Source organism: Myzus persicae, unplaced genomic scaffold, assembly GCF_001856785.1.
Source record: "Myzus persicae strain clone G006 unplaced genomic scaffold, MPER_G0061.0, whole genome shotgun sequence".
NCBI classification, from domain to species: domain Eukaryota; kingdom Metazoa; phylum Arthropoda; class Insecta; order Hemiptera; family Aphididae; genus Myzus; species Myzus persicae.
Window position 1 is genome coordinate 365,955 of NW_019102121.1, and position 26,563 is coordinate 392,517.

At 34.5% G+C, this 26,563-nt stretch overlaps 3 protein-coding genes and 1 pseudogene across 4 annotated transcripts in view; all 4 read right to left on the minus strand.

Moving 5' to 3' along the window:
• Positions 1-888: 888 nt before the first annotated feature.
• On the minus strand, positions 889-1,475 carry LOC111031350. Its single transcript, XM_022311254.1, has 2 exons — positions 1,218-1,475; positions 889-1,131 (listed from the first exon to the last, which is right to left on the minus strand). Exons 1-2 carry the CDS (start codon positions 1,473-1,475, stop codon positions 889-891), a joined length of 501 nt encoding a protein of 166 aa, XP_022166946.1.
• A 6,175-nt stretch (positions 1,476-7,650) lies between these two features.
• Positions 7,651-12,669, minus strand: LOC111031351 (zinc finger MYM-type protein 1-like). Its single transcript, XM_022311256.1, has 6 exons — positions 12,665-12,669; positions 11,804-12,125; positions 11,466-11,718; positions 11,058-11,309; positions 10,720-10,997; positions 7,651-10,642 (listed from the first exon to the last, which is right to left on the minus strand). Exons 1-6 carry the CDS (start codon positions 12,667-12,669, stop codon positions 10,283-10,285), a joined length of 1,470 nt encoding a protein of 489 aa, XP_022166948.1. The 3' UTR covers positions 7,651-10,282.
• Positions 12,670-17,586: 4,917 nt separating this feature from the next.
• Positions 17,587-18,271, minus strand: LOC111031335 (annotated as a pseudogene).
• Positions 18,272-18,492: 221 nt separating this feature from the next.
• The window catches only part of LOC111031334, a 12,677-nt gene continuing 4,606 nt past the window's right edge, over positions 18,493-26,563 (minus strand). The window contains exons 1-6 of one of the 2 annotated variants that reach the window (XM_022311225.1): positions 19,563-20,267; positions 19,387-19,507; positions 18,997-19,313; positions 18,803-18,935; positions 18,572-18,748; positions 18,493-18,513 (exon numbers count right to left, since the gene is read on the minus strand). In XM_022311225.1, coding sequence (XP_022166917.1) covers positions 18,675-18,748; positions 18,803-18,935; positions 18,997-19,290 — 501 coding nt within the window. In that variant the 5' untranslated portion in view covers positions 19,291-19,313; positions 19,387-19,507; positions 19,563-20,267 and the 3' untranslated portion in view covers positions 18,493-18,513; positions 18,572-18,674. Of the gene's footprint in view, positions 18,514-18,571; positions 18,749-18,802; positions 18,936-18,996; positions 19,314-19,386; positions 20,268-26,563 lie in introns of those variants that run through there. The other variant, XM_022311224.1, reaches the window with a different exon arrangement.

Consider the following 26,563-nt stretch of genomic DNA (forward strand, 5'->3'; position numbering starts at 1 on the left):
ATAAATCATATTGAGTATTGACTAAATATAAGTTTATAGTAATTGTATTTATATTTGATAAGTAATAATTTTAGATATGTATATTTTACTTATTTTATTAAATGTTAAGATATACGTTATAATGACTATGCTAGTTTTTGATGTTATTAAATTATCTTAGTGTTTTTGTTTTTTAGATTTTTTTTATATTATTGTGACTTAATATAAGTGTAAAGTAATTTTATGAATATTTGACAGCTGAATTACCCGGCGTTGCCCGGAAACAAATTCGTGACAAATAAGATAACGCCATGTATTACCATTTACCGTCTTAAATTCATAATTATCGATAAGACATGAGGTTAGGATACTAAACTTAAAAAATAAAACTACCTTTTTTTGAAAAGTAATTTTTATTATTTTGGAAAAATGCCACAGAACTACCGATTAACCAATATTTTTTTAAGAACTATATTATTAGTTTTTTCACCAGGGGCATATATGTATACGTTTTTTTCTGAGCTTACACGGGAGCAGGCAACATCGCTGATGTCAATTCCTACAACTTTCAATTTCTGTCCTTGTGCCTTATTAATTGACATAGCAAAACAAAGTTTAACGGGAAATTGGACACATTTAAATTCGAAGGGATACTCGTTTGTTATCATTGGTATTCTTGGGATATATAAAATTTGACCACTCGCTGAGCCGGTAAGAATTTCAGCTTCAATAAGGTTTTTTTTCAAAGATAATATTTTTAAACTAGTTCCATTGCACAATTAGGGAGCATTTAAATTTCGCATGAGAATAATAGGCGCACCGATTTTTAAATCAAGTTTCTGTGGGGGGAGACCTGATGGATTTAATGAGTTAAGAAATTCAGCCGGGATATCTATGGCTTCATCTTGATTAGTAAGTGTATCTATGGAAATATAGTTTTTTTTTATCAGCTTCGAACATGGAAAGAACTTTTTCGTTTATGATGTTGACGGTGTCGTTTTTAGGGGCCAAAATTGCATGTTCACGGAGCCATTCATTTGATTTATTGGAAAGATGAGAAATTTCAGGATAAACTTCGTTGATTAAGTTATTTTGATCAAGAACCGAAATCGCAAATGTAGAATTTATGTGTATCATGCTATCCTCATCATTCTGAAAAGTTCCGTCACCTATTTTCAAAAGATGTTGTGAGAAGAGCTCGGCATTATTATCAGTTATCACCACCAAGGTTTAGGTACACGCATATTGGTTGTTAATCTCAATGATGTTATGTAAGACCAAAGATATGATGACTTAAGACAGGCGTTGATTTCACCGCTTTTAGTGCCTTTAGGTACAACTGGCAATATTTGTCTAAAGTCACCAGCAAAAAGAATAACAACTCCGCCCATTGGGCGATCATTATTTTTAAAATCCCTCAGCGTTCTATCAAGTGCCTCAGGACCACCTTTAATACGCGGCGGGTTCATCCATAGTATATGATCTAAGTTTTCCATTAGCAATGAATAACGATATGAACTATCACGTCGCGCAACGGTGATATGGAAGGGGAAGTTTGGGTGGCCACGTCTAGCCGCCGTCCGTTGCCGTACCGCGAATCTCAAACCCAACTAAGTCTACATAATAGGCCTTTGTTTTTAAAGTTAGAGAATCGATCGAATGCCATAAACCTTCTTCGCAATGAGCTCTTCATTAAAAAAAAAAAAATCATAACGATCGGTTCAGTAGTTTCCGAGAACATATCACTCAAAGGTTTTCATTTTCACATTTATATATTAGATAATAAAATAGAAATATTGGTGTACGTGCGATGCATGAGATTATTTTTATCGATTAACTTCTAAATTTTATCCTCGGAATCATTATTCTTATCTACACAACGACGACGACGACGAACAAAAAGGATAGGTTGCCGGTAGCTGGAAACCCGCGGGCCGCACAATACCTATTGGCAGTGAATAATTATAATCGTTAATTACTCCACTAAAACACAATATTTTTGAAAATCCCTTCTTATTGCACGGTGAAAATATGAGAAGAACCTCTATTCCAAATTTTAAGTCCGTACATTGAGCAGTTTTTGAGATACAGCGATCAGTGAGTCAGTGGTATTTGGATTTAATATATATAGATAACTAATTATTGACTAACACTATCGGACTTTATTTATGCCCAAAACCTGCTCCGTGATATCCTCTTTCATTTAAAAAAAACTGCATGACAATTGGATAAGAAGTTTCGAAGCCAAACCGTAACAACGATTTCTTTTGTTTGATTTCAGTTATATATATATAGATACATAATTTACGTGATAATAGCAATGTTATTTTTTAATGTTATTAAATTATATAAGTTTTTTTTTAAATTTTTTAAAATTTTGACTAAATATAAATGTATGGTAATTGTATGAATATTTGATAAATAATAATTCAAGATATATATACACAATTATTTATTTTATTAAATGTTAAGATACCTATACAATATAATGGCAATGTTAGTTTTAATGTGTTTAAACTATGTTAGTATTTCCTTTTTTTTTTATGTATTTTTATTTTTTATAACTTAGTCATATACATTTATGTTTATGATTTGCTGTTTTGTATAGATTATGTGGATGTTGTTTAAATGTATTATGGTTGGAGTAATATTTACAAGAGTTAAAAGATAGATTTGATTCGAGATTGAGGACACATTATGTCGTATCTACGATGTACATTTGAATATTTATGTATTTGCTGAATATTTATTTAGCCAGTTGCATTATTACGTGTCTACAACAAGGACAAATATTTTTTCTTATTTTTATGACACAATCTAAGTGGAAAGCGTGTTTGCAGTCAGTGATTATTAGTAATCCTTCAGACTCCAGACATATTGGGCACATTGTTGGTCCATCGTTCATCGTTTCCAAAAAGACTGCTGTGCTTGTTTGATCAGTTGCCATCTGTTTAGACGGTTGATTTTAACGTCCGTCAAATCAGGTTCTGGAACTGACATGAGGGGTTGTCCTATCAGAAAGTGCCCAGGAGTTAAAGCACATAAATCGTTTGGGTCACTGGAGACACTTGTGAGTAGACGCGAATTTAAGATTTCTTCGATGCGAATTATTAGTGTGGTAAATTCTTCCATGGTCATTATTTGATCACCGATGACATTTCTCAAATGAGTCTTGACACTTTTGATTGCCACCTCTCAGATCCCTCCAGAATGAGGGGCCGCAGGTTAATTAAAATACCACTGATATGGGATTCTACTCATTAGAGTGTCTCAGGTTTTTGCTTCGTTGAACAAAGATTTCAATTGCTGAGCAGCACCTACATAATTTGTTCCACAGTCAGAACGTATTTCAACTGGAATCCCCCGACGAGCAGTGAAGCGATCGAAAGCAGCAAGAAACGCTTCCGTGGATAAGTCGCTCGCCACTTCCAGATGGACTGCCTTCACTGATAAACATACAAATAGAGCAAGATAAGCCTTGTTAGTCTTGGCACCTCGTCGACTGCTTTCTTTCACATTAAACGGTCCACCGTAATCCATGCCAACGAATGCGAATGGTCGATGAGGCTGTACTCGTACTGGTGGCAAGTCTGCCATGACTGGTTGTGGGCACGCAGCTCTATTGCGCACACATCTAACACATGTATGTATAATTTTCCGAATGGCTACACGCCCTGATACAATCTAATATTTTCGTTGAATCAGGGCCATAACTAATTTTGAACCGGCATGTAGAAGGCTCAAGTGATAATGGCTGATAATTAACTGCGTGACATAAGCAGTCTTAGGGAGCAGTACTGGATGCTTAGCTTCCTCGGTCAGAAGCGAGAAACGAAGTCGACCGCCGACACGAATTAATCCTTCATTGTCTAAATATAGTGACAACTGAGCAAGTGAATTGGGGGTTATCAATGCCGAGGTATTTTCCAACCGCTTTCGTAAGCCTTTCCAATAAAAATCTTGCGTTGTGTTCAATTCGAGTAAGTGGACCCCTGCTTACAGGTCTTTGTCTGCAACGGTCAATAAAGCACCATACATAAGCGAGTGTTCGCTGCATTCTTGTTAGTGACGAGAAACGACGGAAGATCTCTTCTGATTCATTACATATAAGGGTATGTAACACACACTTGACTGGTTGTTTATACTCCGGAAGTTGCTCGGAAGGAAGCCTCTTTAAAATTTGACTAGACCGTTGTTCCTTAGGCTGCCGTAAGAATTCCGGACCGTTTAAACGCAACTGCGAAGCAACTAACTGGCGTGGAAGTAAACCTCTTGATGCCGGGTCTGCTGCATTTTCCGTGGTTTTTACGTGATTCCACTCAAATTGTGGCCGAATTTCCTTTATTTTGTTAACTCTGTAACAAATATTTTAAAATCCTTTGGCTCGGCCTTTAACCATGCCAAAACAATCGTCGAATCGGAGAATGCTTTGATGCCTTGTACATAAACTCCTTCAACAACTCCTTCAACAGTGACATCTTGTGTGAAATGAGACGTGCTAACAGAAGTGCTGCACAAAGTTCTAAACGGGATATGGTCAAGGATCTATCGATCTTGGACGTCTTTAGCGGAGCAACCCTTGACTTGCAGGCAATGAAATGCACGTTGATGAAACCTTGATTGTCCGTTACTCGTAGAAAGACCGTCGCAGCATAACCCCTTTGTGTCGCATCTGCAAACCCTATTAACTGAGCCTTTATGCAGTTTACGATGCTGACATGACGAAATAACTTCAAATGCACCAACGATGTAAGTTCTTCTATGAATACATTCCACTTGGAGGAGATCTCTTTGGAAATCGGAGTGTCCCAGTTCAGTCCTTGGCACCATAACTCTTGCATTAGGCACTTCGTCCAGAAAACCATTGAGCCTAATGTCCCAATGGGATCATAAAATCGAGCGAGGACTGATAGTACCGATCGTTCTGTGGGTTGCATCCCGGTAATATTTGACCTGTATCCGAATGTATCTCTAAACGGGTCCCAATAAAGACCCAATATTTTGACAGCCTGTCCAGAATGAGGTTCATAGTATGGGTTACTGGCGCAATGCTCTTTTGCAACGTCTTTCAATACTGCGGGGCAATTACTAGCCCATTTACTTAGCTCAAAATAGCCTTTTTGTAACAACCCAATTATTTGACATTGCACATTCACTATTTCTTCCCTTGTATTGGCACCTTCAATAATATCGTCCACATAAGGTGTATGACCGCAGAAATTGTCTTGCCAATGGAAATTCTGGACCATTATCTTGTTTCAATTGAAGAAGACAACGAATGGCTAAGAACGGTGCTGAATTTATACCATAGGTAACAGTGCATAACTCATATCCTTGTACTTCTTCGTGTGGTGAACGCCTCCACAGAATGTGTTGGTAAACACGGTCTTGTTCTCAAACGAATATTTGTCGATACATCTTAACTATGTCTTCTATGAACATGTACTTATAAAATCGACAACACAATAAGATGTCCCCGATATCAGTTTGCAATTTAGATCCTGTTGCTAAGCAATCGTTCAAAGAACGTCCCCTGCGAAGAGGGAGCGGATGCATCGAAGACAACTCGAATTTTTATGTCATTCTCCTTCCGTTTTACAACTGCATGATGTGATATGAAATATTTTCCAGCGCGTTCGGCCAACTGCATATGGTCTAGTGCGATATATTCATCCATAAAGTCATGATACGCATTATATAGCTCTTCGTCTTTGCTTAAGCAACGTTCGAGGTTTTACCAGCGATTCAGAGCTAATGAGCGGGACGATCCTAATCCTAATCAATGACCTTCGCGCTTTGTGCCTTCCTCACCCATTGAATCCAGAATTATGGATTTGAAAGGCAACGCAATATGAAATCTTCCATTGCAATCTCGTGATACTGTTTCTTGGAAATGTTTTTCACATGCTTCATCTTCCGTGCTTGGTCAAGTTCTTCAACTTCCCAAAATCGCTGTAAGAGCTCTCCTATATCTTGATTATCTGATGCCGCATGAACTGCCAACGATGAAGCAGTAGAGTATTTCCTTGACCCTTCTATGGCTCCGACTATTACCCATCCAAACTGCGTGTTCAAGGCTAAAAGCAGACCGGGACTATGGACTATGTCCGATCGTGATTGTAAGATAAATGGATACAAGTCCCCTCCAATCAACATATCCACTGAGCCTGGCACATCAAAGTTAGGGTCAGCAAGTGGGAGATGCCCGTATCGCTCACGAATTGAAATGTGTTATTTTTGATTCGGCACAAGCGCAGTGATTTTTGGTAATATTACGATATTGGTGGCCGATGTTTGCGGAGCATCATACAGCAATGGAATAAAACTACAATTGGTTGAACCCTTTACAGTTCGTACAGGCTGCTGTGCCTAACCACTACCTCTATTCGTCCCTTATGACGAGGCAACCCAAGTTGGATAGCACATAGATTGGTAATGGCCGAAATTTGTGATCCAGTATCTAATAAAGCTCGAACTGGCTCCAGCTCACCAGATTGGCCTCGTATCCTCACTATCGCCGTAGCTAGTACAACACTCACATCCGATTTTACAGCGCCTGAGAAGTTAGTAGATGTGAAGTTCTGATCCGCGGGGCTTTCAATCGGTTTTGGAATTGTCACTGCGTTAGGTGTTGATAACTTTCTTAAACCCTTATTTTTTGAATCTAAGTGGAGCAGTACACTGTGTCATCCTTCACAAGTTTTGCATAAGTACGCCGACTTACACGAGTTTTTTTCATGATCCGGAGGTAGACAAACAAAACATAACTCCTTCTTTAGGACAAACTCCCGCCGTTCGGCTACAGATTTTCTCTTGAACACTAAACATCGAAATAACGGGTGATCACGATCGCAGAACGCACATCTGTTCTTGGCAGTAGCAGTAGTCGATAATGTAGTCTTCACGGACGTCTGGCCGCCCTTGCCCTTTCTAGAACTACTGTTGCCCACTGACAGCGTATCCGCGTTAGCGCCGACATTGTCAATGACACGGGCGCCGATGTAGAATAGCAAGAATCCAGACAAATCAACAACACCAAGTGCCTTTAACGCGGAAACATTCTCGCGAAAAGTATTAACAGATGGTAATAATGAGGATACCAATTCCCGCTGTAAACGTTCAAACGAAAATAGTTTATCACAATATGCTGTAGCGAGAAGTCGCTTGTTGTCATAACGATCCGAAGCGCACACCGGCGATTGCATAATTATCCGAAGTTTGTGGAACTGATTTTACAATGTTCAAGGCCGAACCTGATAAGCAAGACACCAAATAATGAAAGCGCTCTATATCCGTTATTAACCGATTTTCATGCACTAGTGACGTAAACATATCGCGAAACGCGCACCAATTGATAAGACTACAGTCGAATTTTGGAAGCTCAATCTTCGGCAAAGACAGCGACGCACGAGAATTATGCGTATTTTCGCGTTCTACGATTGCACTTTGTTGTGTAGTCGAAGGATATCCACGTATTTTCGAAAACACTACCTGAATCTCTCCACACATTTCTTCCATATTCTCGGTAATTTCCAAGTCTAAGCTTGTAAATTCTTAACGGCAGGCGGTAAACTGATAGGTTTTTTGATAGTAGCTCTTTTTATATTAATTTTGAGTTCCACGCGTTATTTGTAAACGAATTGTTATCGGTTTACCACGCAGATTAGTCAGACAATCGTTCTGATCTTTTTGCACGATATTTACTTTAGTTATCGAAGTCGTGTTGAGACCATAAAAAACTGGATGCCTAGGTACCTCAACGATTTTATATCCAACAGGTACAGTAGGATAGAGCTCGTGTATGATCTGGCTCGGCACTCCGTCACAGAATGAGCCGGTGATTAAATTACACTTTACTTTTATACAGTTTATTTTCATTATGTTGACAATATTTTCAGATTAATGAGTAGCACCAGTAGTGTATAGTACATTTTTAAAACCTAACAATTCCGCTATGCTATTCTCAACTCCTAAATCAACTTCATGGCTGCACGATATTATACACTTTAATGTTCTACTGTTTGCTTTTAATTCAAACATACTGACATAGTCGGGCATCATTTTTTGTATAATAGACTCTAACTGATCCAACTCAAATGTTTCCGTAGGTTTAATTACGCACACATTTTCATTGATCAAATTACGGAAGGCAATAGTATTACAACCAGGTTCTATGTTTGGTATAGAATTATTTGTCTGTAAGCTTAAAAGACCTATCTGAACAGTGAACAGTATTTTCTACTTCCAACGGTGGAAAGATCTCGCATGACAACGCACTCGAGCTTCCGGTTAACGTTAATGTGAACATGATAAAAATTTTAAACACAAGTGTCCACAGTTTGCAGTATTATATTTCTGCTCTCTGCTGTAATTGAAATGTATGTCACATCCGTGAAAATATTTTTGTACTTCTAATGGTGGAGGTAAATTTCCAAAACTGTCGTAAAATATTCGACTCTTTTTCCGATTTTCTTATACGCTACCCAATGCGTTCCTGTACTTTCCCTCGTATCCAGGATGATAATCGCTGACTCTAAGCGTTTAGAACGTGTACATAATATATCTCTGTTAAACACGCCGCTGAAATTAGGTATTTTCATTAAACTAGCGATTTTTATAAGTTCGAAATCGTACAACGCTCTACTGGGTAACGTAGATATTAGTTTTTTTCGCTTTTACACCCCTACCACTTTTATGAGGTGTTTCTATTTTGTATGAGTTGCCTTTATACGGAGTGAGATATAGCCCTTTGCCTAAATGCGAAGGAGTGTTTCTATTAAATTCATTAGCAACCTTCACAACGTTGGCTACACTGCCAGTCAGGGCTCCCAGAGCTGACAACCCGGCAAAAATCGGTATGAGTGGTAGCGCACCGCCTTTTTTCGGAATATTTATTGTTCAAGGAACTTTTGTCTTCTTAGTTTTGAATGATTTTCTCGTGACGGCTACACATTTTTTAGTCAATTTCATCAAGTTTTTTTGACCGGTATTTTTCTTTATAACGTCTTTAGTGGCTTTAAGTGGTGCTTTAAAACCGCAGCAGCCTCCTACTTTACGTTTCGCTTTCATGGAAGTAGTCACACCCCAAGCCACAGCTTTTTCTTTTAAACTTGAATCTTTTGACTTCAACCTATCTCAGGCTCGCTGTTCTAATATATAATCGGCTTTGTTACGATCTGCGATAGAGTTGCTATCACTCGTATGCAATATCGTGGTCCCTACAAGCAGAGTCTAGTAGGTCATATTTGTCAAAACGAGCTAATCGTTTTTTTAAATTTGTACCAGGTCCACAGTATTGATAACCTAAAAAAAATATAAATATTATTATTATTATGTTAATATCGGATTTATTATTCTGGACTTACCAGGCACGTGAACTTCCAACGGCAATTTATTTATAAGCGTGTTGATAAGCCCACCACCCTTATTCTTGTTGCTTCTTCGAGCGAGTGACATTGTGTATTGATTGATTTATCATCGTTGCTCAGTTATTTATAATGAAGTTTATCAAGCAAGATATAAAACTAACAGTTGAAAACGTGGACCCACCTACAACTGCTCAACAGCATAGACATGGATCGCTGCTACCTAATACGATACGTGCACTCATCGTCGGTCCTTCCAGCTGTGGGAAAACTAATTTAATATTTACCTTATTAACCAATATAAACGGAATATGATTCCATAACGTATACATATATTCAAAAACATTGGATCAACCCAAATATAAAATGCTAATTGAAGTATTGTTGATGTTGGATTATTTACATTCTATGAAAACGAACAAGTTATTGAACCTGAGCAAGCTTTACCAAACTCTGTGTTTATTTTCGACGATATTATTACTGAAAACCAAAAGATTGCAAGAACTTACTTCTCCAGAGGTCGGCATAATTTAGTTGATGTATTCTATATGGCTCAGAGTTATTCAAAAGTACCTAAACAACTTTTGCGCGATAACGCTAATTTTATTGAATTATTCAAACAAGATAAAATAAAACGTTTCGATCCATCAACATTTCAAGCCCCATCCGTCAAACTTAAGGAAGACACCATAGAACATAGTGTTGAGGAATGAGGATTCTTTCAAAATAAACGACTGGTATAAGCATAGGCGCAAATCACCCAAAAACATTAGGGGGGCTTAAGCACCAAACATTTTTGAGGAAACAGACCAAACTCGTGAGGGGCTTCGCCCCTCACACACCCCAATAGTACTATACCATATATTATTATATAAATAAAAATATAAAATAAAAATCAAACAAACACAACTAAACATTTTATTATTATTATTTATTTATTAAAAATGTAAAGGCAACGTGCGCTTATTTTCAGCAAACTTATTTAAAATGATGTCTTTATCAATGACTAGATCGCTCTCAATATGAATTATCGATAAGTCAGATAGTCTTTCCTGACCCATCGTGGTACGTGTCCAAGATTTTATTCTTCTCATTGCAGAAAAGCTTCTTTCACAAGAAGCAGATGATATCGGCAAAACTAAGGCAACTTGAAGTAGCTTGAACAGATTTGGATAAACAGTCTTACTGATTACCTGTTTTAGCTCTTTTAAGCCAAATTTGTTACTAAGTTGAATTGCACAATTTCTAGCAACTGTCATTTCCGACTTTAAACACTCCATGTTTATTGAAAACAAATCCTTAAATATAGAATTATTTTATTATATAAATGTACTTAATAAAATATTTAAAAGGGACTCAAAAATATTTTTCAAACCTTGTAATGGTTAATAAAATATAATGAATTGGTAAAGTCAAGACTTATAAAACTCTCTGTTGCTTGGGCTAATTCTTGCGATTCTTCGGAAAATCTTAATTTTAAATGACTTAAAATGGTATCAACAATAGGGTTGTAAAAATGATTACGCCAATAGTTTTGAATTTGTTTGTCTACGGTTTCTGTACATTGAATTGGTAGCTGTTGTTCTGCACCAGTAGCAACAGTAACATCAAAGTCTCTTAAATGATAAGGTTCAGTACGCTGTCTTTTTGATTCTAAAATTGAAGTGTTGACTACTAAATATTTATCAATTATTATAATTAGTATTTAATTACTTTTTGGAATATCAAGTGAAATATCATTTTTAGATGCAAAATTTGAAATTTTATCCCAAATTCCAGAAAAGTGATCAATATTTCTCATTTCTTCAAATGTTTTTATCACTCCATTTATGGTATTTGTAGCATTGCTCAAATTAGTATTTTTTTGCTGCAACTGCTTACTCAGTATATTTATTATTTTCAATACTTCATGGAATATAAATAGATGAAATACAAATGTTGGGGTTTTCATCATGTTCAAGAGACCTTTCAATAGAAAAGATATATAGTTACTAATTAAGTAAAATAAAGTAAGTATAGAAAATATAATAACTAGCAAATGGGTATTAATAATGAGAAACATTTTAAAATTATACATTTATCATTGACATAAATTAAAATGTTCGTATAATTGATTGTTACCAATTGCTTGTGGCACATCTCTATTTAAACCTTCGTCAACTTCTCTTACTAAAATGCTAATTATCGCACCAAAATTGTTTAATACAGCATCACAATTTTTGAAGCGACAGGCCCATCTTGTTTCACACAATCTCGTGATAGATAATGGTTTAATTTTCATTTCAGATAACAAATTAGTCAGTTCATTATTAATACCAGGTTGAGAAAAGTGAACGTATATAGCTTCAAGAGTATTAAAGAAATTTCTTACTTCCTATATTCAATTTAAATTTAAAATGAAATAATATTACAAATACAATGATATTTAAATTGTTTTAAAAAAGTTCATCACACAATACCTTGATACTACTGCAAGTATTACAAACAACTAAATTTAGTTTATGAGCTAAACAATGAATATATACTGCCTCTGGATAGTGTTCTCGAATTTTTTGTTGAACTCCAGATACTGACCCTGACATTACATTAGCTCCGTCATAAGATTGAGCTACTAATGGTATTTTATGAATATTATACTTTTCAATTGCAGTCAAAATTGTACTAGCTAAATGTGATGCTCCTCTGCCACTTGAAACATCCATAAAACAAATAAATCGCTCATTTACTTCCAAGTCCTTAACATACCGAATACAAAGTGATAACTGCTCTTGCTTGTAGGATCTATAGAATATAATGTATTAATACAATACAATTGTTAGTTATTAATTTAGTAAATATTAAGAAGGAATGTATAATTTATAAAACACTTAACGTGAACGACGAATAATTAAACAATGTCCAACTAATCGCGTAGACTCGTGGTTGGGTAATGCCGTGCTTGGAACCGTTCTGGTATTATAATTTTTAATACAAATAGTAAAAACTATTTATAATTTATAATCAATGATATTATTATGTTTGTAATAACTAATAATTGATATTTGATAATATTATATATATATATTATTATATTATAGTGACGGTCGACGGGACGGAATGCAATCAAGCTACAAAATTATTTTAATCCTATTTTATGGAATTCCTCACTGCGGGTCTAATTAAATAAAACTATATACCTGTAGTGTCGTTGCGGTCGGTCTGCGTAGATTATAGATACTCCGAATTTTATTATTTACATACCTATATGTTTAACAATTTATTATTTCCCTTTAATATCATAATTTCACAATTATTATGATATTAAATAATATGTTTTATACGTCATTGCAGTTAAATATATCCAGACGTAAACTCGACATATACATATTATTATATTATAAATAATTAAATAAATATAAAACTGTTTTTGAATTTTTAATAAATGTAATTAATTTGAAAATGTGATGGTAAGTACTATAAGTTATAATCACGGGATTCGGGGTGCTAGCATTAAAATTCAGGGTGCTAAGCACCCTTAGCACCCCTGCGATTTGCGCCTATGGGTATAAGTCTTACGATGTAGACAAGACGTATGGACCTAAAATACAGACAAAGGGAAGTGTACACTTAGGTAAAAAATAAAATAAACTCGCTGATAATACGTGAACTATTGAAGATACGTCATATCCACTAACACAAGGACTTGGTAATTTAATATTTTCAAAAAATCCTAAGTTGTATACCAAAAACAATTTAAAAACATATAAATCAATATTAACTCAAACTTCAGCTCATTTGACAGCAGACGGTTCAAAAATTAAAAGAGGTGGGAATAAATACACGGATTTAATCCAAAATCTATTTCCATCTGGCCCTGGACTGTCAGTTAAATTACAAAAACATAATTTGGTATACTGGAATGATCCTAATGAGCTAGTCGATCGATTGAAGTTACTGTTGGCGTCAAAAGCAACTGGTAATACAGTAGTTTCAAAAGAAATACTTTCAATTTATGAGGAATTGCGTCAAGGATAATAAAACGAATTCCAGAAGTCTAAACGTGATAATATGATACCATATTCAAAGCAAAACAAGGGGTGCAAGTATATTCTATGTGTCATTGATTGTTTTACAAAGTTTGCCAGGGCAATAGCGTTAAAATCCAAAACTGCTAAAGAAGTTCCAAAGGCAATGTCTAAAATACGGCTCAAACGCTCGCCAAAACTATTACAGGTTGATAACGGTAAAGAATTTTATAATTCTTCATTTGATGCGTTGATGGTGAAGCACAACATACATAAATATTCGACTTATAGTACAATGAAAGTGTGTTATTGTAGAAGGTCGTATGCCATTTCGCCGCCAAATTAATCCCATTTTGCCGCCGACCCATTTCGCCGCATAAAATTATTTTTGTCTTAGAACATGATTATGAATTTGTGATTTGAAAAGTGATAAATAGACACAGAGAAATATTTATCAGAAATATTTATCGTTTGAAACGATCTTAGTGCTATACTATCTCAATTCTGAAGTTAACGATTGATAAATCCCCAATAATTATATAAATAAAATAGAATGAATAGTGTGTCGTTGCAGCGATAATTGCAGTTACCACAGTCAGTGTCATATGATTATCACCAGTACGTATTTGCGCATTTACAGTTTACAATTTTTAAATAATTATGTCGAATATTGAATATATTTCTACGCAGCGAAAAGGGGAGTGCCTTATTTTTAATAACTATTATTTTAGAATTGATAAAAAAATAAAAAAAAATAAAAATATTGGAAGTGTATTGAAAACTGTGGAGCTCGTGTAATAATTTCAGATGAATTCACTGTACATTTCGATAAGTTTTGTAATCATAACCACAGTCCTCGTTCAGTTAAAATTGAAGAAAAACGTTTTAAGGCTAAACTTCGTTTGAGAGCAAAAGAAAACCCTCTTGAACCAATTTCGAAGGTAATTATAAAAATTTTAATAAATAATTTTCGAAATATTTCACTTATTTTAATGCTGTTTATAGGCATTTGAAATATTCGTTTTTGTTTATTATTTTTGTATACATATTTTATTTATTTTGTAGGTATAATTCATAAAAATTTTGTGCAAATAGCTAAGAGTTACTTATTGACCACTCTTAAAATAATAATTATACCTACTACATTGTATACGTAATAATTAAAAGAAAAGTTAGGATTTTTAAGATTAAATTATTTAAATATTAAAGATGTTTAATAATATACTACAACCACAATCCACACTTATAGTTTAATATATTGGCATATAATATATATATATTATATAGATAACTGTAGTAGATACCTACGATAAGTATAAATTCATTTATTTATTTCAATAGATTTATAAAGAAGTTCGAACTTCATTTTTAAGACAAAAAGGAGATTGTGTACCCAAAATGAAAGAGAAGAAGCGGTAGCAACATATCAATCAGTAAAATCAAGTATTCATCGAAATTAACGTAAGGAAGTGCCTCCACAACCTGAAAATAGAAAAGACCTACATATACCAGGTTTATGGAGTCAAACATTAGATGGAAGAAATTTTATTTTATGTGACGATGGTTTAGATGATAAAATTTTAATTTTTGGAACGCCAGAAATTTTTTCTAAAATGTGTGACGTTAAAACTCTGTTTATGGATGGTACTTTTAAAAGTGTACCAAACATATTTTTACAATTATATACTATACATTTTGTATATTTTGATGTAGTATTCCCAGGAATGTATGCTTTACATCCAAATAAATCTGAAACTTCATATAATCGAATGATTGACCTTTTAATATCAAAAGCTAATAGCTTAGGAAAATGTCTATTGCCAACAACTTTTCAATTAGACTTTGAAATAACGATGTTTAATACAATAAAAAATAAATATCCAGATGCACAAATTCGTGGTTGTTTTTTTCATTATACTCAGGCAGTTTATAGGAAAGTTGTTGATGTTAGTCTTCGAAATGATTATGTTTCATCGGAAGGTGATCCATTAATTAAAACTCTAGTTCGTAGAATTTCAGCTTTGCCTCTAGTTCCTATAGAACAGTTAGACGATTTATGGTTAATAATAGAGAGTGAAAAACCAGAAAATAATGAAAAAGTGGAAGAATTGTTAAATTATTATATTGAAACATGGTTAGACGATTTAACACCTAGATTTAGCCGTTATATTTGGAACCACTGGACTAAAATTGAGGATGACATGAAACTTCTTCAACGTGGAAAAAAAGTAAAAAGAATTTACAACAAATATGTTAAGCTGGAACAAAGAATTTGTAGTCTTAAAGAAAGAGTGACGAGCGATCCTCCGCAGATGAAATGGATTAATTATTTGGACAATATTAGTTATTTAATTAAACACAATGAATAATTGTTGAGTAATCATAGTAAAGCATAGTTTTATTTTTGTTTTGTCATGTCTTTCTGTTACACCTTGCATAATAGTTAAGCAAATAAAAACATCAGAATATTTAGAAAACAATTTTTTTTTATATATAATTATTGAAGATATATTTAACTTTTTTAAATACAATAATTTATGTAGGATTAAACAAAAAATTTCAATACGTATATTATAAAACGTAAAGGTATAACAATTAATAGGTAATACTAAACTATAGGCAAGTATAATATATTAACATTTTTCATCGTCAATATTTTAAATTAGGCACATTTTATATTTTAAGACCATGACAGTTAGAGAGTTAAAGAGTTACATAAAAAATAAATTCAGCGAAATGGAACTGCAAAAAAATAAATTCGGCAAAACGGTAGCTGACCTTGTAGAACGCTTCAACCACACATTGAAAGAAAAAATGTTCAGAGAGTTTACTGCACGTGGCTCTCACTAATGGATATCTATTTTACCTTCATTGATTAACGAATACAACAATTCAGAACATAGAACAATAGGTATGACCCCTGATACAAACGCTTCTTCAGTGAAATTAAAGCAACGTCAAATTATTAATGGAAAAATTAAATTTAACATTGGTGATTATGTTCGTATAAGTATTTTCAAAAGGTTATTTGCCAAGGCTAGCCTACAGAAATATTTAAAATTATCAAAATAAATAAAACTTCTCCCACTACTTATCAACTACAAGATTATACTGGAAACCCTATTGCAGGCTGTTTCTACTCTGAGGAAATTCAAAAAACCAATCACCCAAATGAATATTTAGTTGAAAACATTATACCTAAGAAGGGGAAGCAAATTTTCGTCAAATGGTTAGGGTTCGATAATACGCAGTACGCACAATAGTTGGATAAATACAAGTGACATTAAAAAATAGTATCAGTCTAGCTGCAGACATGAACATGTTTGGTAGTACTCAGTCTGGTGAAACAAAACATATTTCAAATCTTGAAAAGACAATCCAATCGTTTTCGTCTAAATTAGATAACATTGAGCATTAACTTGAAGAAAATCATAAATCTATTTTAATTCAAGAAGAACAAATGGAAATAATACAGTTAATATGTGCACAGATAACTGAATATATGAAAAGAGGTAGAGTATCATTACAATCAACCAAAGAAAGTATCGACGGGTTAAAAAACATATTACCTGCTATACTCGGTCGTCTTAATACTATTGAAACTTATTATAAATACAAGCCATAATGTCTTCAGCCATCTTGGACATGCAATGAGTACTTGGTTTAAACAATAAATATATGATTAAAGAAATGTCTATAGTCGACACAGAAACTTGGGTGACCCAACACTGGATTTTTAAACATTCAAAATCCATGGAGGATAACAAAAGTCGTAAAACCAACAAGTGGCTGGAACGTAATTATCATCAACTATCTATAGAATACGGCGATAACTCGGTAAAATATTGAATTCATTAAAGTTCACTTGCATTTACATCAAAGGCGAACAGAAAAAACAAGTTCTTATGGAATATATACCACACGTCGCACTCATCAACATCGAAGACTTGGGCTGTCCTCGTTTGGATCAAATATATGATGATGAAACTTTACCTTATTGTATTTTTTATATGGGATTTAATCCTAAACAATGTACATTTTACAAAGTATTTGCTATAAGAAAATGGTTTATAAATAATTCTTAAAAATTTGATTGTATTTAATAAATATTATATTATATTTTAACATTGATTTTTTATTTTACATAGGTAACCTAACATTTATCTTAATATATATAGGGTTATAGATTACAAAATATACATGGTATTTACAAAATAGATTACAATAAAAAAAATATTTATTAATTAAAAGTGTAACAAAATATATAGATTACAAAATATACATGGTATTTACAAAAATTTCAATTGTACGTTTTGTAATAAAAATATAGAACAAACTATATACAGGTTAGGTTATGCAGCGTAGAAGGTCTCTCATTAAGCCTTTCTCTTCCTCACTCCAGTTATGTTCTTCTTCATCTAATTCAGGCCAATCATCCTCGGGCTCATCTTCCCTATAAAAATTATAAATATTATAAGTAAATAATTTATTTTAAAATTTACTTTAGAGTAATGTCCGTGAGCCAGTGTGTGCACTTTATCTTGCAGCACACAGCCCTCTTATCATCGTAACTGTTGTATGTTAATTTAGTTATTTTTATGGTCATCAGTTGGTGGTTGAATGATCTGATTGATACGTTCTCTTTGTATAACTCCAGTCCAACTTCCTCAAACAAACACTTCCTATGGTCATCGAGAGTCATGTGGTTTTTAACCACATGAGCCCGGATCCCTTTCGCCTTAATATTTTTACGTCCAATCCTGTCCTCTGGCCCGGCATACACATTAAAAGCGTAGGACTTTGCCCTCAACGCACAAACCCCGTAATTATGTCTCCATCCACTTCATTGAAAAGTACCCTGGGGACTTCTTCCTGTCTGCTATGTAACATGGATGGTCACAGGGGAAGGTTGGCGGTGTCCATCAGGTCTAACAAGCTAGGGTTAGCCGCCAAGTCTACATAAAAATCATCCGTCTGAATGTGATACACTAAAGAATCTAAAAAAATAATGATATCAAATTAATATATTACATACATGAGATTATTTTAATTATATTTACCTATGTCAGTATACATGAGCTTGATATTGCCTCCATAGTGCCTCTGCATCACATTATAATGATAGTCATACGTTAATGTTTTCGATATGTCCAATAATGCAAATCCTATAAATAATAAATGTATTAATAATTGTATGTTATATAATATAAAAAGTATATTTACAAATATATATGGGTTTATCAAATTTTATCATTTTATTCTCCAGAGCAACAGCATTTAGATTTTTAGTGTAATTGACACAGTGCTTAAATGTATTCTTGTTGATCTATTTCAGTAGCCTCCTCTCACACGACACCAACTCTATCTTCATCTCCTCCCTCTTCGATTGCATAGTCTTTCCTGGAAAAAAAAATTTTAATAAAAATGTTTAATACATAGTATTTAGTGACTTACCAAATACAGCGTTGTTCATTAGCTTAAAGAAATCTTTTTCAAACGCATTTTTTGCCTTTTTCCTCATCTCCGTATTCAAATCAATATATTTCGCCAGCCAATCCGACTGGTTGAACTGGACAACTCTGTGTACCTATAAAATAAGAAAAAATGAAAAAAATATGTTTAAAATCTTATAAAATACAAATATTTACTTTTTTAACTATCAGACCATTCTTAATCGCCTGCTGTAGATTTCTATAATGGATAATATGGTTCTTCTTGAAGCGCTTCTCAAACGTTGCCATTAACTTCCTCACCTTTGAACCACGCGGCACACTATTTTGTGGTGGGAAGGGGAGGTCGTTGTGGATAGTATGCAATCTTGGTGGATATGTCACATATACCTCATACACTCGTCCTATTGGCGATGTGGCATCTAAATCATTCAAACCATTCATTGTGGGTTCAACCCAGTGGAATCCACCGTACGGCATGTACTGGGACATTGCCCACCCATACGAATTGTTACCTATAAAAATATATTAATAAGAACAAAAAAATACTCAATTTTACTAAATTTTTAATGAAAAAAATATACTCACAGTCCTGATATACTATCCAAGATTTCTCTTTCGCCTCATCATACCCCGGGGTCTTCGTGTTGTTTGCCTTTGCGTACCGTTTGCTCGCTTGTACTAGTCCTCGCTAGTCCACCACGTATACCTATAAAAAATAAATAAGATTATTATATGTACATTTTTAAAAATAATATACTAACCATTCTCGAACATCAACAGCATGTCATAATCATGTAATAATTGTTTCTGCCCCGTGTAGTAAACCGTGTTACTCGTGTAGTTGGACGTTTCCTAGTATTATATATTTTTACATATGATTTTGCCCTTTGGCCTTTTCGATTAGGAAACGCGTATTCATGGATACTTAGAAAAACGTAATATGAAATATTACATTAATTATAACTGTTTTTGTAAACTATGGCTTATTCATGAATATTCGGGGTAAACAACTCTTATGCATGTATTTTTAGTGAGCTTATCCGGTAGCTTTGACAGGGTCACGCCACGGACAAGAGGTCATGTGTATATAAGGGTATTAATTTAGTATATAGATTTGAATTACTTCTTACTAGTGTTACGAACCCCTGTTTATAATTTCTGAGTAATTAGCACAATAAACACAATAAGCACTTTTTGGCAATGTCCGTCGACGCAATAACGAAATACCAAATTAGCGTCGCCGGCAGTCGTATTTTATATTATACACGGGACTCATGTGAATTCGTATTCAATAAAAGTATTTAGTTAAGTGAATCAAAGACTATTTATTTATTACCTAATAAGATCCTCCGGGAATCAATCTAAAAATAATATAGTTGTTTCCACATCGAAGACGAACCTACAAACCCACAACGGACATAACCGAAAAGGGAACACAACACCTGGTGGCAGCGGTGTTCGTTGTCGAAGCAAATTATATTCAAAATAAAGAATTCACCAATAACAAAAAAAAAAAAACCAAAACTCAAAATAAGTAATATTTACAATATACAGAATATTTAATATATTAGGTATACGTTATATTACTTCAGCTAAGTACGCACCAGTGCGTACCATACGTGCGATTAGTATATTATTAGTATTAATCCTCGTCATCAAAACTAGCGTCGTCAATTATTCCGCGAAAGGAGGCGCTATTACATATATTTCCAGTGAGGACACAGTCGGCAGAACGCACTCACGGAACACAGACGCTGAAGAGACGCTACACAAGTAGTCGCAGAGGCGCTTTACTGAAATTCTAGTGAAGACGCGCAGCAGTGCGTCGCACTTGCAATTTTCATAGTCAGCATTTTGAAGAGACGCTAAGTCAAAAAAAAAAAAAAAAATCAAAATATAACAGTCATCGTCGCAGTCGCCGCCGCCGCCGACGTCCTTTAACCTCGACATTGACAGCCAGCGTAAGTGGGTCACAGTGTCACACACGGCAGAGCCAAGCAGCGTCAATCAGATGATTAAGTACAATATGCACGGTACAAACATATTATATATCATATGGATGGTACTGTAAGTAATTAATTTTCTCTCTTTATTTTTATATAAAAAAATACTTCAAATAACTAAAAACATATATGCATTATACACTACATATAAGAATTTTTTTTTCTTTTTTAAATTTTTATATTAAGTCATATAAAATATATAAGATTGCATGTCAACGTATACGAGTAGTAGTGACGATAGCAGTTCCGATCACCCTGAGTTAGATCCTGAATATATTCCACCCTATAAAGTAAGAACAAATTCACTTGAAATTTCTAGTAGGGTAACGAGATCTAAAACACAAAACTTACGTAGGCGTTCCAATAGCCTAAGTTCCATAATTTCTTTAATAAATTTAGAAGATAACACTCCTATTTTAAAACCAGAAGTCATAATGGCACCAGTAGCACTATCTTTCGAGACCGCCATAAATCTTATACCCAAATTTAACGGGGAGTGTGCACAAGAAGTGTACCCATTTTTAAGTACATGTGACTTAGTAATAAAAACAGTTAGTGAAGACTGTCGTCCCGTACTCCTACAGGCTATTTTAACTAAATTAGCAGGAAAAGCTTTCGCAGCGACGCAACACAGAGAGGTGAAGTCATGGGAAGCATTGAGAGGATTGTTGGAAGTAAAATTTTGTGCGAAGAGGACCCCAGGATATTTACAATTGGAATTAACCACAACTAAACATAAAGCTGGAGAAACAGTTCAAGAATACTCCTCAAGGGTTGAAGCACTTTTACACGAACTGTGCAATGTCAGCACTGCTAAAAGGTCTCCAACAGACGCCAAAGCAGTTCATGAATATATAAAAGAGACCACCCTAACCACATATGTGGAGGGTCTACCATCTTCTATTCGTGGAGTGATAAAATCAAAAAATCACACGTCGTTGGAAGAAGCAATCAAAGATAGCTTAGAAGAAGACAGAATAAACCAATCCAATAAAGGGACACAACGTTTATTATATAACAAATCCAATAACAACAGTAGCAGCAAATATTGTAAAAACTGTCAAAAAACTAATCATAGCACAAGTGATTGCAAATATGCCAATCGCACAGTGGATACAGGTCAACAAAGCAAGCAAAACAAGGATAACAATAATAAAACTATAGATAACAAGCGACCAACGTGTGCGTATTGCAAGAAAACTGGGCACACCCTAGAAGAATGCTATAAGAAAAAAAATGCAGATGCACGCAAAGGAAACCAGAATAATAATAATCAACCATCAACGTCGGGAAACGGCAAGGAACCGGGCAAAGCGGGTGTCCGTCTGGTTCGCGAATTGAAAATGATCACCCAAAATTAAATGTCTTAAGTTTTAAAGTGAAGTTAAAAAATAAACATGCCATATGCGAAATACCACAATGTATAAATCACAAAATTAATTTACTTTTAGACACGGGTGCAGAACTAAACCTTATTAAATTAAATACACTTCAGGACGATGTCCAGATGTCAGACAAAAAAATTTACAATATGCAAGGCATAAATGACAAATTAGTAAGTACACTGGGAAGTACAGTACTAACAGTATCAATAGATAACGAAACATACGAAACCGAGTTTCAAGTAGTGGATTCAACATTTCCTATAGTAGGTGATGGAATATTGGGAAACCCATTTCTAAAGGCCAATAGGATTATCATTGACGTAGGAAAGGAAGAATTGTCTACCAGGAATGAAAATTCAAACGTCATACCAGCTCGTAGTGAACTTATAATCCCAGTACATATTAATACTAATGAGTCATCAAGTCAGAATGTACTTATCCACGCTCAAGAAATAAACAAAAATATATTATGTGGAAATGTACTCAATATTATAAAAAATCAACAAGTTCTAATAAGTGTAATGAACCCTACAGAAGAACCACAAGAAATATTAACACCAAAACTCACGGATCTATCTCACGAAATACTCGATACAGTCTCAATGAACAATATGCGTACGGTAGAAAAATGTAGCAATCCAAAAAATCGTATCCAAATTTTAAAAGATTCACTCAGATGCGACCATATGAATAAGGAAGAAAAAACAACAATTCAAGAGCTATGCAGTGAATATGCAGACATATTCTTTTTAAAAGGAGACACAATTAACTGTACAGAAGCGGTACAACATGAAATAAAAATACCAAGTGGCACTCAACCAATTTATCAGAAACCGTATCGTCTTCCATATGCACAGAAGAAAGAAATAAATAAACAAATCAAACAACTAGAACAAAATGAAATAATAGTCCCCAGTGAGAGCCCTTGGAACGCTCCACTTCTTATTGTCCCGAAGAAAATGGATGCTTCAGGAAGTAAAAAATACAGAGTCGTGGTAGATTTCAGAAAGTTGAATAATATCACAGTAGGTGACGCATTTCCGATGCCTGACATAACATCAATTTTGGATCAGCTAGGGAAAGCGAAATACTTCTCCTGTCTTGATTTAGCTAGCGGTTATCACCAAATTGGAATTCATCCAAAAGATATGGAAAAAACAGCTTTCAGTAAGAGTGAAGGTCATTATGAGTTTAAGAGAATGTGCTTTGGTCTAAAAGGGGCCCCAGCAACATTCCAAAGATTAATGAACAGAGTATTGAATGGGATAAACGGCTCAAGGGCATTTGTATACTTAGACGATATAATTGTTATCGGCGCAACTCTTCAAGAGCATACAACACGTCTACGTGAAGTGTTTGAGAGACTAAGGCAATATAATTTACAACTCCAACCTCCAAAGTGCGAATTTTTGAGGAAGGAAGTGAATTATCTGGGACATGTTATCACAGAAAACGGCGTGAAGCCCGATCCAAAGAAAATTGAATGTATAGTTAACTATCCGGTACCCGATAACGCGAAGAAAATAAAATCTTTCTTAGGATTAATAGGGTATTATAGAAAATTCATAAAGGATTTTAGCAAAAAGGCCAAGCCTCTGACTAACTTATTAAAACAAAATCAACCATTCATCTGGTCAGATAGCTGCGAAGACTCTTTCCTTTTCTTTAAGAATATTTTAACAAATGAACCAATATTGCAGCATCCAGATTTTGATAGACCATTTATCGTGACAACAGATGCGAGCAATACGGCTATTGGAGCAATTCTTTCACAAGGAAAAATTGGAACCGACCTACCTATCACATACGCTTCGCGTACTCTGAACAAAGCTGAAAAGAACTACAACACCACAGAAAAGGAGTTGCTAGCGATAGTCTGGGCAGTAAAACAATTCAGACCGTATTTATATGGTCGGAAATTCACAGTGGTTACTGATCATAAACCACTAACCTGGCTATTTGGGGTCAAGGATCCAGGAGCCCGTTTGGTTAGATGGAGATTACAACTGGAAGAGTTTGATTATGATGTCATATATAAACCAGATAATCAGAATACAAATTCAGACGCTTTAAGCAGAATATCAAAGGTAAACGCATTGTTACACTCAAATGACTACAAACAAAAGTCATATCAACAATTCACCGAAGAGGTACAAACGAAGCTCATCACAAACCCCAATGTTATTGAAGTACAAGGGGATATATTCGAAACCTCAAAAGACATTGCGTTGGGACATTGCGTGTCCAAGGATTTCAAGATGTCTCAAGGGATAGCCTTGGAATTTAGGCGTAAATTTGGTCAAATTGAGAATTTAACGAGTCAAAATAAAGAAGTAACAGAAATAGCAAGCATTCAACACAATGATCAAAATATCTTATATATAATTACAAAGAATCATCACCAAGAAAAGCCAACTTACGAAACATTTTACCAAGCAATAAAAAACCTAAGAACATTCTGTGAGGAAAACCAAATCGAAAGACTGGCCTTACCAAAAATCGGTAGTGGACATGACCAGTTAAATTGGGATCAAGTCCGCACGATATTACGTTACGTTTTTAAAAAATCAAAAATTAAAATTATCATCTATGTAGATACTACATATTCGGATCAAGAGAAACAAAATATAATAAAGGAATTCCACCTGACACCTTTAGGGGGACATCAGGGAATTTCCAAAACTGTTAAAAGAATTAAACTACATCATTCGTGGAAAGATTTAAAGAACGACGTTATAGAGTACGTAAAAAAATGTACTTCATGTCAAATGAACAAAAGTAGCAACCACAGCATTCAACAGCCGATGGTAGTCACCACAACTGCGTCAAAACCATTTGAGAAGATATTCCTGGACATTGTAGGGCCAATCGATACTTCGTTGGAAGAGAATGCGTACATTCTTACGATCCAAGACGATCTTACAAAATTCTCAGTTGCTATACCATTACCCAACCACACTGCTAATAATATCGCAAAGGCCTTCGTAGAGAAATTTGTGTGCCTTCATGGTATACCCGATTCTATTCTAACAGATCAGGGTCCAGACTTCTTAAGTAAAATATTCCAAGCATGTTGCAAGCTACTTCAAATAGAAACTTTCAAGACTACAGCTTACCATCCTCAGTCCAATGGAGCTCTTGAACGATCTCACCGTACATTGACGAAGTACCTGAGACATTTCGTTAGTGAACAGAAGCAAAATTGGGATCAGTATATAGCTTATGCAATGTTTGTGTACAACAGTTCAATATAAAATATATGAAAACAATAATAAATCTAATAAACAAATATGATATTGTTTCAGACTGGGCAGTACTAAACAAGTAAATACACAATTCACAAACACACCTATTACACAACCATCAGGGATATATTTCCAAACAATAAGTACCCTCCAAATGTCCAATTCGCATTGGAAGTTACTCACATATGTAAATATCACCAACTATAATGAAAAACAGTCACGAATCCAAGAGATCAATAATAAAATAAAAGAATCCTGTGAGTTAGGAAATAATCTTAAGATAGAATACACAAAACATGTTTGTATGCAGTACAATAATCAAGCGGCTAGCTTCTTGACCGAAATCAACAGTAACAAAAATCACGTCATAAAAATCGTTGAGCAACCAAAATCATATAATATACGTACTAGGAAAGGACTAATTAATATGGTAGGACGCGTGGCTAACGTACTATTTGGTGTATGTGACGACACTGACGCTAAATATTTTCACGACAAAATCAAGGAACTCGAACGCTCTAAATCACAACTTTTCCAAAAAACTGAAACGCAAACACAAATTATGAAATCAATGTTAACAAACGTAAATTCCTCATTAATCGAATTAGAAAAGAAACAGGGATCTCTGGTAGACGGGTACAATCATTTATTACATAAAACAGACGTGATAGAGATGGATGTAGGTATTCTGAAATTCCAAAATGCACTAGATGAACTACAAAGTCACTTTAAAAGAAATGTTGTCGATACGACTTATGACTCAAATCATTATCTACTAATCGGGGTAATAGTTATGGTCAGCAGTGTGGGCTTATTATTAGTATTAGTATTATTATTTTTAATGTATAAAAATTATCAAAACAAAGAAATTGTATCTAAAACATATGAGGACCTAGGAATTACTCATTCCCCTGAAAGTCCATTACCCAGAATAATTTAGATATTTTTTTAAATGGGAAATGAACTTTCATTTTACCCTGGGGGGTGTTACGAACCCCTGTTTATAATTTCTGAGTAATTAGCACAATAAACACAATAAGCACTTTTTGGCAATGTCCGTCGACGCAATAACGAAATACCAAATTAGCGTCGCCGGCAGTCGTATTTTATATTATACACGGGACTCATG